This window comes from Lynx rufus, unplaced genomic scaffold (genome assembly GCF_022079265.1).
Source record: "Lynx rufus isolate CCGP_SWC_20201006 ecotype Redwood Valley unplaced genomic scaffold, mLynRuf1.p SCAF_6, whole genome shotgun sequence".
NCBI classification, from domain to species: Eukaryota; Metazoa; Chordata; class Mammalia; order Carnivora; family Felidae; genus Lynx; species Lynx rufus.
In genome coordinates this window covers 141,539,292-141,551,788 of record NW_025814878.1, presented here as the reverse complement: position 1 = coordinate 141,551,788, position 12,497 = coordinate 141,539,292, and the positions used below count along the sequence as shown (strand labels likewise).

At 48.2% G+C, this 12,497-nt stretch overlaps 1 protein-coding gene across 9 annotated transcripts in view; it reads left to right on the top strand.

The window, feature by feature from the left end:
• RIPOR2 (RHO family interacting cell polarization regulator 2) overlaps positions 1-12,497 on the top strand; it is a 118,901-nt gene that overhangs the window by 94,062 nt on the left and 12,342 nt on the right. For 8 of the 9 annotated variants that reach the window (XM_047103110.1, XM_047103108.1, XM_047103106.1 and 5 more), the window contains 5 exons: positions 131-302; positions 2,975-3,110; positions 5,358-5,519; positions 6,532-6,690; positions 8,958-9,160. In XM_047103110.1, the coding sequence (XP_046959066.1) occupies positions 131-302; positions 2,975-3,110; positions 5,358-5,519; positions 6,532-6,690; positions 8,958-9,160 (832 nt within the window). Of the gene's footprint in view, positions 1-130; positions 303-2,974; positions 3,111-3,740; positions 4,337-5,357; positions 5,520-6,531; positions 6,691-8,957; positions 9,161-12,497 lie in introns of those variants that run through there. The other variant, XM_047103114.1, reaches the window with a different exon arrangement.

Sequence of the window (12,497 nt, the reverse complement as noted above, 5' to 3'; positions counted from 1 at the left end):
TCCAAGGTAGGCTAGAGACAGCCTCTTTGCGGTAGGTGCTACTTGGGGCCTTCTGGGAGGTTCGTAGGGTTGACCTGGGGTTTCCCCGCTGAAAGAAACCGCTAACGTTGCGCTCACCTTCCTGCTTCAGCCCTTACAGGTCGGTACACCCAGAGGCCAGGGGGCACCTGAGCGAGGCGCTGACAGAAGACACAGGAGTCGGGACCAGTGTGGCCGGAAGCCCCCTCCCCCTGACCACAGGAAATGAGAGCCTGGACATCACCATTGTCAGGCACCTTCAGTATTGCACCCAACTCGTTCAGGTGGGCTCGGCGACTGTGTTTGTTTTAGACCCCAGGCTCTTTATGCACCAAGAATGTGTGCTGCCTTTTTTCAGTTTTGCCAGAGAAATGAACATTCAGGAATATGAGAACAAGCCTGCTTCGCTTTGGGCCGACTCAAAAGTTCTGATGGCCCTGGCCATCCTCCCTGAACCCTGGGTTTTCTATCTTTAAACCTAGCTCTCCGCACTCGAACATGCAGTAGGTTAGCTCTTGATTTCAAATCATTTGCCAAAAGAGAAGAGTAACGTGACTAAGGGAAAAAAAATTGCATTGTGCCATCTACAAACGGGTGGACTTCGAAAGCCAGTGTTACAGGGCACACGGTAGTGTGAATATTGTCACTCCACCTGGACGGCTAAAGGCGAAATGGTGCAGGATATAAGCACGGTTTCCCAGATCTTGAATAAGTACATATTAGCAGCGAGAAAGAATAGTTCCAGAGGCCATTATCTGGCCAGGTAGGCCCTCATTCTGGGACGCCATGGGACTTGTTTGTCTTCTCATTTCAGGCTACTTACCTGTTAAGATTTTGCAACAGTGAAGCGGATATTTTGAAATTCTTTGGTTGCAGGAAGTGCGTTAGCTCCCTTGAACAAAGTGCTCCCCACCTCCTGCCCCAAGCATCTCCTTAAATACTTACTCCTCGCCTGGTTGCTTGTCTTCTCCAGCCTGTTTGCATGTGTGGGGAACAGGATGAGAATGTGAAAGCAAATGGGTAATGGTCTTCAGGGGGATTGGACAGACAGGAAGGGTGCAAAACTTAAATAAATAAATAAATAAATAAATAGTCAATCAATCAATCATGCTTCTAAGAGCATGGGACCAAGTGGCAGACAAGAGGCAGGGTAAGGAGGAGGGGGGTCCCAGAGAGGCCAGAAGTGGGTTAGTGTGCTTTTTCCATAATGCACTTGTGATGATATGGAGAATATACTTTTCCTCCGTGAACAAACAACCCCAGAGTCACCTCAGACACTGTGGGAAACTGGTTGGCAATTACGACTCTTACCGCTAGGTTGGCCAACATCCCAGTTGATCTCTTCTGTTGACTGTTGAATTTGCCAGCCATTTACTGACAACCAATCTGGCAGAAGGCGCAGTGGTTTTTTTCTGACCAAAATGGGAAAGGGTTGTTGTTTGCTTATAACTATTCTCTATCCAACCACTTGAATAAGATGATTTTCACAACTCTTCGTCCTTGCTGAGCCTGATTCTGTGCTGAGCACACTACCTGTTGGCACTGTAGAGGTAAAGTCATTATCTTGTGAGACATAAGAGAATTCTCCTCCATGAAGGAATGAATGTTTTCTCTCAAAGACTAATTGACAAGCAATATTCAGTGCAGTGCAGTTCGTGAGTTCGAGCCCTACATCAGGCTCTGTGCTGACAGTGCACGGATCCTGTTTGGGATTCTCTCTCTCTCTCTCTCTCTCTCTCTCTCTCTCTGTCCCTCCCCTGTGCACTGTCTCTCAAAAAATAAATAAACTAAAAAAAAATTTTAAATATTCAGTGCAGTGTTCTTCCCGATACTCAGACCAGACCATGGTCATAACAAGTCAGCCCCACTGTGGGGAAAATCAGCATCAAAAAAACAGAAGAGGCACACGTACAGAGATGTAAAGGATTAAGGATTAGAAACGTAATTTCTAACTCATACCCAGTGCCGCATCGGTGAGTTTATATCTTCATTCGGAATGTAATTGCAAAGAGAAAAAAACAGGCATTCCATGTGGACCATATGTTATGCCTGAAGTCAGTTCACTTCTGCTGTATCTACATATGTGAAAGGCATCAGCACATAATTGCTACACTAGGCTCGGAGATTGGAAATCATATGTGCATAGAATCTACATGGTTTAGACAGGGGAGGATGGCAGTACAGGTCAGCTCCCTGTATCCATACCCACCAGGTTACTGGACAGGTCTCTGAGGCACACAGAAAGGTCTAGAACCTTCAGGCAACAAGTGACTTCTGTCCTCTCTCATGCCCTTTACTCTTGTGACCTGCACTCAAATGAAATCAGTTACTATTTATGTGGCCTTGGGCATGCTACTGGACCGCTCTGTGCCTCAGTTTCCCCAGCAGTAAAATGGAACATCAACAGTACCCACCTCCTAGGGTGGTGGTGAGCAATGGCATGAGCTAATACATGGGCTCAGACCAGTGCCTGGTACATAATCAGCACTCGTTAATTAGAATGAGAAAGCCTTGATTATAATCATGATTATTATACCACACATTCTTCATTTCCAGCTTGAAAACAAGGAAGAAATCCGTGCTGGGAAAAATGACTACTTGGGAAGGCAATCTTTTTTTAATCTGTGTTAGCACACAGATAAGCAGCCTGAATATGCCTTCGAAGTTTCAAAGAGGATTTACAGAGCCTCAACTTGATAATAACCTTGTGGCTCTATTAGTGAAAAAATCCCAGAATCCATACAGGCACGGAAAAAGTTGAGAGGCAACAAAAACACGTGTGATTTCGTCGGGTGTTGTAACTGGCACAGAACGAGGAACGTTCTCCCGCCGGAACAGAACACCGTGCAGGCGTATTTAGCGTGACGGCCGTGGGAGGAAGGACGGGGTTGGGTCGGGAAACCTCCGCTGACGACAGTGGGCGTGATTGACACGGCGGCTTCGTTTGTTTTGTCAGCAAATTGTTTTCTCAAGCAAAACCCCGTTTGTGGCGAGCAACCTCTTGGAGAAGCTTTCTCGGCAAGTCCAGGTGATGGAGAAGCTGTCAGCCGTCAGCGATGAGAACATAGGGAACATCAGTTCTGTCATTGAAGGTAAGCACGTGTGTGCCGCACCCCCAGCCTCTCCCTTGCTCCGTGGGGCCGGCAGGAAGGCATGACAGTGGAGGAACGGCCAGTGGCCAGTGCCCGGCAGCGTGGACTGGTGCCATCTCGTTGACACTGCGCCTCAGCCTTCGGAGTCAAACCAGCAGAACACGGTTTTGTCCATGGGGCCAGCCCCCCACCTCCAGAAGTCAGACACCCGTGTCTAAGCAGAACCAGCGTGCGCCTCGCAGGCGGTCTCACGGACTTTTTCTGCCAGCGCGGTTCCATTGGGGGGGCAGGCGACCGGGACTGTGCTTGTGCCGTGTTGCTGGTGAAGACACAGCTCCCACAGCAGCTGACTGGCAAAGGCAGGACACTCCCCAGCTGGCCTTGGAAAAGGTAGAAATACGCTGGCAGGCTCTCAGGAAAGTCCCCGGTTCCAAGCGGGTTAGGTGGAGAACTTGACGTGGGGAAGCTGCCTTTGAACTCGCGTGGTCTGGCCACGGAGCTCTTTATAAAGACGGGAGTTTTCGTCTTTGTTCACAGCACACATCCCGTGGAGGTAGCGGGGCGCCAGACTCTTCTCTGGGTCGCTCAGATCCAGCCTAGAAGAGACCTCCCTGTGGGTTCCCGTTTTAGATTTGTGCCTCCCGCATCCAGTCCTCCTGGGAACCGGTGACCTCGGCAGGTGTCTGAGAGGCGTAAAAGGGGACAGGAAGCCGAGGACGCCAGTGACTCGCGTCCTCCCGGCTCCCAGGCACCTCCTCATGGTCCCAACCACATGAGGTCACGACCTCACGGTCACTGACCGTGTGCTGCCTACACGGTGCTCTTCGCCATTTCAGCCAGAGAGGCCCCCCCAGGCAGGTGTCACACTCCCCCAGCCCACCTCCTGATGTGTTACGGCCCCTTCAGAAACATCTCCTGAGGGGTGATTATCTGATCCTGTAGCCGGGTTTGCAGGAAAGTTACAGCGGGGGGGAGATGGTGAGAGCATCTTCCGAGAGGAGGGCTCCTGGGTTTTCTCTCACCGAAAGCAAACAGCTTTGCCTTTGCTGTGTTTTCTTTGCCGCCCGGGCTAGATGAGCTCCCGGTCATAAGTTCCTTGCCCTTTAGAAAATCTGCCAACTACAGAGGAATCTCGTAGTTCCAGTTAAAAAACAGTCTTTAGGGGCGCCTGGGTGGCGCAGTTACTCGAGCAGCCGACTTCAGCTCAAGTCACGATCTCACAGTTCGTGGGTTCGAGCCCCGCGTCGGTCTCCGGGCTGACAGCTCGGAGCCTGGAGCCTGCTTCGGATTCTGTGTCTCCCTCTCTCTCTCTGACCCTCCCCCACTCATGCTCTGTCTCTCTCTCTTTCTCAAAAATAAATAAACATTAAAAAAATAATTTTAAACCACAGTCTTTAGGGGATGCCTGGCTGGCTCGTTCGGTAGAACAAGGAGACTGTGGTTCTCCGGGTCATGAGTTCAAGCCCCACGTTGGGTGTGGAACCTACTTAAAAAAAAATTTAGAGGCGCCTGGGTGGCTCAGTCCGTTAACCATCCAACTCTTGATCTCACAGTTCATGGGACTGAGCCCCATGTCAGGCTCTGTGCTGACAGTGCAGAGCCCGCTTGGGATCCTCTCTCTCTCTGCCCCTCCCCCCCCACTGTCTCTCAAAATCAGTAAATATTTTTTTTTTTAATTTTTTATTTATTTTTGGGACAGAGAGAGACAGAGCATGAACGGGCGAGGGGCAGAGAGAGAGGGAGACACAGAATCGGAAACAGGCTCCAGGCTCCGAGCCATCAGCCCAGAGCCTGACGCGGGGCTCGAACTCACGGACCGCGAGATCGTGACCTGGCTGAAGTCGGACGCTTAACCGACTGCGCCACCCAGGCGCCCCCAGTAAATATTTTTTTATGTAAAAACCATAGTCTTGGGGCGCCTGGGTGGCTCAGTTGGTTAAGCATCTGACTTCGGCTCAGGTCATGATCTCACAGTTCATGGGTTCGAGCCCCGCGTCAGGCTCTGTGCTGACATTGCAGAGCCTGCTTGGGATCCTCTGTCCCCACCTCTCTCTCTGCCCCTCCGCCGCTCTCTCTCTCTTTCTCTCAAATTAAAAAAAAAAAAAAATTAAAAAAACTTTTAAAAACCACCGTCTTTAAAAGGGGGGAGGGGCCAGTGATGCCTGCCCCACCCCCACACAGGCGCATTCTCTTCATCTGCTTCGTTCCCACCGTGTGTTGGGGGTCGGGGCTGCTCTTCTTTTCCAGCCATCCCAGAATTTCACAAAAAGCTGTCTTTGCTGTCCTTCTGGACGAGGTGCTGCAGCCCGGTGGGCGTCTACCACAGCTCGGCCGACAGAGTGATGAAGCAGCTGGAAGCCAGCTTTGCCAGAACCGTCAACAGAGAATATCCAGGACTCGCAGACCCAGGTACAGGGCAGGGGCGGGGAGGAAGGGGTCCGCCGTTTGGCTTGAGAGCGAGCACTGGCGGGCTGCCCCTCACCACTTCCCCAGCAGCTAGCCCTGGAGAAAAGGCTGACTCTCCGGAGAAGACGTCGTCTGTCCATCATCTACTCTAAGAAAAGAAAGAGCACGAACGCGTTCCAACTCAGAATCTCAGCGGTGACTTAAAGGCACTGTGCGTCCGTGTTGCTGTTTAGGTGGCGGTATATGTTTTTCCTTAAAATGTTACCCACAGGAGCGTGTCCCATGGTGGAACCACTTGGGAAACAGTTGGGCAATTTCTACTAAAGCTAAATACACCTACCCTATGATCCAGCCATTCCGCTCCTAAATATGTCAAGGGAGATAGATGCTTAGACTCTCAAAAAAGGTTCATAGCACTTTCTTCACAAGAACTGAAAATCAGAAACAACTCAAATGCCCACCAACAAGAAAATAAATGTGTTGTGTATGCGTGTGTGTATAATGCGTGTGTATATAATATTGTATATATGTATATATTGTGTATTTATAGCATCAGTCCTACAATAGGCTATTACACAGCAATTTTTAAGAAGAATAAACCGTAAGCAACAATGTAGGTGAATCCCACAAATATTTTATTGAGTAAAAGGAACCAAATACAAACAGTATATACTGTATAATCCCATTTATATGATGTTCAACGACAGGTAAAGCTGAGTCCTAGTGACAGAAGTCAGATTATTAATTACCTGTGGTGGGGGTGGGGGGGATCTGAGGGGGGGACTGAGATGGGGGCATGAGTCAACCAGGTGGGGTGCCAGCAGTGTTCTGTTCTTGACCCAACGCAGTTACACAGGTATGTATACGTACGTCCAGAAATCATCCGGCTATTCACTGAGGACTAGCTCGTCTCACGTACTGTGCTCTGCCGTACCCCACGGTACAAAGACAGACAGGTGAACGAATGAGTGCTCGTGGCACTTCAAAGCCTCTTTGTGTTTCTCCTTCCAAACAGTGTTTCGAACCCTGGTGTCCCAAATCCTGGACCAGGCTGAGCCTCTGCTCCCCTCCAGCCTCTCTTCGGAGGTCATCACCGTTTTCCAATATTACGGTTACTTCACCAGCCACGGTGTGAGCGACCTAGAGAGCTACTTGAACCAGCTGGCCAAGCAAGGTGGGACGTGTTCTTTCGTTGCACCGTGTGGTGGCTCCATTTGGAGTGAGCTCTGGTCTTTTCAGTCATAGGTTTTAGGGCTGGTAACCATTTCTTCCCCCAAGTCAACAGCTGGGATGAGATCAGCCTTTTCAACGACTTCTGGACCCCTGACAGTAGTGAGCCTCTTGTCAATGAACCAGGGGTGTACCGAGAGCATACTGATCACCCAGCAAGGATACGACATTGACCGGAAGCTGATTTAATGATGATATTTCTGCACGAATGTATTTGCCGCTTGTGGGATCGAGCCTACAGGCAGTACCGTGTTACGTTGCCCTTTTTGGAGGCACTTTCATAACAGTCCGCAATGGGATTCACGAGAAGGCAGATGGGGCGACATGTCGGTCAGGAAAGGAGATGGAAAACCACGTCTCGGGCTGTGTCTCCGGGGAGGTTGCAGAACGGGCACCAGCACCGCGGGGGGGCCTGAAGTTCATGATTGCCTTGCTTCTCGCGCGGTGTCACATGCTGAAAATAAAATAAGCAGCTGCAATGAGAGGAAACCTCTTTGGGGGCAGAGCCAGGCAGCGAGGGGCTGGGTTCTGGCTCCCCAGTCTGTGCTCTGTAAATCCACCCAGACTTCACCACTGCCGGTGAAAGGGGGTGGGATTGCAGTGTGTTCTTTAGGAGTAGACGGGTTGGCTCAGCACCAGACTTAGCCCTTCCCTCCAGAGCGCTGAACCCTGCACTGACAGGTCCGTCACAGAGCTCACATCCCAGTGAGAAGACGCGCTTTCTCCCCCCGACCCGGTGCCTAAGCCAGCCCGAACACAGGAGAGTCTGTGTAGCCCTCATGATGAGTAAATGCTGGTCCAGAGTTCTAGAAGGAGAACTGAGGCGGGAGACCACAGGATCTCACTTGAGGATAGTCTTCCTATCTTCTCTAAGTTTGTCACTGTCTCTAAAGCAGTTTTCTGAGTAAATTTCTCTACTGTTCAAATGACATCAGTAGCAGCTGACATCCCTGAGCCTCCCCCCGACGGTCCCGGGGAAGGCGTACCTACTTACCAGTAGGAGTGGAGAAGGACCGTGGAGAAACCCTAACCCTGTACATGTCTTTTTTGTTTTCTTCTTCCTTTAAATAAGAAAAAGGCCCTCATTATTTAAAAAAAAAAAAAAGACTAGAAAACAAAAAAAGTACACCTAAAAATATTCAAATCACCTACTATCTTACTTTTAAAATTTAATGTATTTTTAGTTGGATATGCATGGATTTGACATTTCAAAGCTGTGATGACCTATTATAAAGCATTCAGTCCTAGCTTTTATTTGATACTATATCCCATGTTATCCTTTGAAAGTTTTTTTAGTTTTGTAGTATCCCTACATTTGGGTGCATGCGAATACAGTTGATTATTGTTGAACAGTTAGGTTGTTTTCCATGATTTGTTTGTTCCATTTTTATACATAATACTGTCTCGAGACCTTATGCTGTGGCATTTATTTAAAAAGCAGTGAAATGACCACAACATCCCCAGCAGCAGAAATAGGAAATTAAAGCCAAAAAAAAAAATCTCAAAAATTCACTAACGTGCCCATTGAATAGTGGATGCTGTCTACTGATGGATCGTGAATTTTAGGTTATCGTTTCCCATCTGTACTGACCAGATACACTCTTATGCTAATGTTTCGGTGACTAATAGATGCCTGCACCGGGTACTTTATGAGGGATCAGAATATAGTCCTTGGTCATGGAACATCGTCAGTTTGTCCCAGTGGGACTCAGAATTTTATTTTTTATCATATCATCTCCATATTCCAGCCAACCAGCTGGATTTCTCCATCCGGGCCCAGGTGCCCGAGTGCAGACAGAACATCAAGCTGGGGTCACTCAGGGCGAGGGGATTGCCAGACGGGTATGGCTAAAAGATCGGCAACAGAGTTGGCTCTCATCGGGAAGATTTTACTTGTAGTAAACTACAAGTTTACTTGTAGTTCCTTCGCTGTATATTTTTACATTTGACTATTTAATTCATCTAGAAGTTATTTTAGCGGCCGTACAAGATGGAGATCTGCCTTTGCTACTCCCTATTAAGGTTTGCCATTTGCCATAATAGAGTTACTAGAATCATGCCCTTTTCTCACTAACTGAAAACATCACCTTCGTCGTATGCTGACTTTGCGTACTTGCGTCTGTTATTACATGTATACTTGAGTCGTATATTTTTAGTGAGTGTGTTACCTTACGATCAGAAAGTGAACTCTGCTTTCTTTTCACTCGCTAGTTTCCTTGATTCAGACCCTGCAGTCGCTGAGAGACGAGAAACTGCTCCAGGCCATGAGTGACCTTGCACCGGGCAGCCTCTCGGCCCAGCAGGAAGTACTCGGGACCCTGGCTGTGCTGCTGACTGGCGATGACCAGGAAGCCCGTGAGGCTGTGATGCTGTACTTGACCGCAGCCTCCAGAAACGAGCACTTCAGGGAAAAGGTAAAGCCCCAAACCACGGACATCAAGCCAGAAGCTTCTTTAATTTTCTATCATTTACTATTAATATTTTGCCAAATGTTTCTTATAAAAAAATAATTTTCTTCTGCCTATTAATAATACATACCCTGTAACACAATTTAAACTACAAAATATACTGTAAATATTTTAGTGCCCGTAAGTCCAGCCCCCAGAGAAAACTGTTAGGGATTTGGTGTACATTCCTTCTAATGTTCTTCTATGCATATGCTAACGTCTATAATTATTTTTTTCTTTTTTGTTAACATTTATTTATTTTTGAGAGAGAGACAGAGTGCGAGCAGGGGAGGGGCAGAGAGAGAGGGAGACACAGAATCCGAAGCAGGCTCCAGGCTCCGAGCTGTCAGCACAGAGCCCAACACGGGGCTCGAACTCACGGAGTGCAAGATCATGACCTCAGCCGAAGTGGGACGCTTAACCGACTGAGCCACCCAGGCGCCCCTATAATTATTTTTTTTTCTTAAATGAGATCACACTGTTCTGTTGCATAACTGAGTTTTTAAATGTAATAGATCATGGTTATTTTCCTTGTTAGAACATGTTGATCTACTTCATTCTATTTGAGGGGTTAATGTGCATCTCAGGGTATGGATACTCTATAATTTATTTTCTTGTTCCATACTGATGGGCCTTTGTGGAGATCCCAACTCTGAAAAATATCATGATGAGCATACAGGCACACACCGTTTGTGACTTGGCATCGGTCATCAAACCATTGAGTCAAAGAACAAGAATATTTTTAATTGCGAAAGCCATCACTCCTTTTTGCCAGGGGAGAGGAGGTTGACCCCTCCGTGGCTTTAATTCAGTACCAGCCGGGTGTAACAGGCATTGGCAATTCAAGCACGCAGGGGCCCCGTACAGACAGCGGCTCGGTCCCCTTTATAATCTGAACAGTTGTTCTAAAAATCAGCTCATGCCCACCCTCAGATCAGCTCAGTAAAATCAAAGTTGGCCCCTTCTTGTCCTTGGAAAGGTCAAATGTTGACAGCTGAGAAGAGCTTAACTTCTCTGAGGTGTCAGCTAAGCTGGGGAATGGTGGGATGTTTGTGTCTCCACAAGACCTTCCATTCTAAGGTCATCTGGGCCCAAGAGCAGGGACTTCATGTTCTTCTTTCCTACAAAGCTCCAGTCTTTTACTGGGATTTGCTCAACAGGCTGTTCTATGGGCCAATCATCCTCACTCTACTGAAGAGAGAGGAGGAAAATTAAAGGCGTGTGACCGCTGCTGGTAGCAGCCTGTACAGACACAGTCTTCTGTGAGTGGGATCATGGTGCCCTTTGGTCATGACAAGTGCCCTTTGGTCATGACAAGGACCCATGGTCTAGCGTCTTCTTAGATGAAGGCAGCCTGGGGCACCTGGGCGTCTCAGTCGGTTGGGCATCCAACTCTTGATTTCGGCTCAGGTCATGATCTCACGGTCCATAGGATGGAGCCCCCCATCAGACTCTGTGCTAACGGCGTGGACCCTGTGTGGGATTCTCTCCTCCTCTCTCTGCCCCTCCCCCACTCGCTCTCTCAGTTTTACAATAAATAGATAAACATCAAAAATTAAAAAACAACACAGAAAACAGTAGCAACCACAGCAGTTACAACACAGCCCTTCTTTGGCTCTTCTGTATGCGCCTTCTACTTTTAGGGCACATGCCACTGGCCACATGCTCTGTCTTTATTCCAGTTCAGCTCTCATTGTCATGCCCTTGGATTCGTTTTCCACGAAAGAGTGTCCCCTTGTAGATGGCTTAGACGACACACTAGTTAAGAAGCTAGAAACTTAGGTACCACCTAGAAATGTTGGACCCACCGTGCCCAAACCTTGAGTTCTTTCCATTTTTTCTTGTATGAAATAGCAAACGTTGGCACATTAATTCTGTACTCACATGTGAAGGGCTAAAGCAAATATAAAAATACCTAGGTGAGAGCTGGTGTTTCTATAAATCTTGAACCTTTGAAAACCCGTAGCTACTGAAACTAAAAGTTGTAGGTTGGTTCACTTTTGCTCCCCCACCCCAAACAAGTAGAAGATGTCCATCCTTTCCAGTTGTACCGTTGTGTTGGGATGTTGTTTCTCCAATCATCTGGAACTTGCCAGAGGAGATGCTCGCTGTCCTGTTCAGTGTCAGGGACTTCTTGCTTAACAGCACACCTTCTCTTGGCTTCTTAGAACTCCTACCAATTGTGGGGCACCTGGGTGGCTCAGTCGGTTAAACGTCCGACTTCAGTTCTGGTCACGATCTCACGGTTTGTGGGTTTGAGCCCCACGTCGGGCTCTGCGCTGACAGCTCGGAGCCTCGAGCCTGCTTTGGATTCGGTGTCTCCCTTTCTCTCTGCCCCTCCCCTGCTTGTGCTCTTTCTCTCTCTTTCTCTCTCTCTCTCTCAAGAATAAATAAACATTAAAAAAAGTAACTCTTATCGATCCAAATGTCACAGCAGCCACCTCTTCTTGGGCCACTGCTCAAACCCAAGTGAGCAAGATGCTGCTTACGTGTCCTGTGAGATGGTATATCTCTGCAAGGCACAGAGAAGTGCCACATGCTTTCTCAGGCCAGGGAACAGCGCCCAGTTCCCACTCAAGCCAGCAGAGTTACGGGCTTCATGCTCACAGGGACAGTGTGGTCCAGAAGTCCCATCTACAGATCCTGTTCCTGGGGCACCTGGGTGGCTCAGCTGGTTAAGCATTCGACTCTTGGCTTGCGCTCAGGTCATGATCTCACGGTTTGTGGGTTCAAGCCCCGCGTCAGGCTCTGTGCTGACAGCTCAGAGCCTGGAGCCTGCTTCAGATTCTGTGTCTCCCTCTCTGCCCTTCCTCTGCTCGTGGCTTGTGCTCTCTCTCTCTCTCTCTCTCTCACTCTCTCACTCTCTCAAAAACAAGTAAACATTGAAAAAAAATTTAAAACAAAACAAAACAAAGATCCCATTACCAGCGGTGGACTGACCGGGCCCATATGCAGCACTTCATCCCTCTTGAATCAGTGTCATGCAAACATGCCTGAGAGGAAGAACCATTTAAGTTGTTTTTGGCCAGTTAAGCCTTGGAATGTATGCTTTGCACAACGGGTTAAACTTTGGTTAGGTGGTTAAAGCTTGGAAGCTCTTAGGAGGGGTACAGGAGGGAAATGGACGGGGAAAATGGAGAAGCATCATGTGCTAAAGTTCATCCACCTTACAATTTTCACAAGGGCTGGCCCTGGAGGTCAAAAACCAATTGATGATAACTATGCAAAAGCCCAAGTGAAATGGGACATTTAATATGATTATTACTCACAACAGCCAAAAAGTGGAAACAGTCCAAATGTCCAT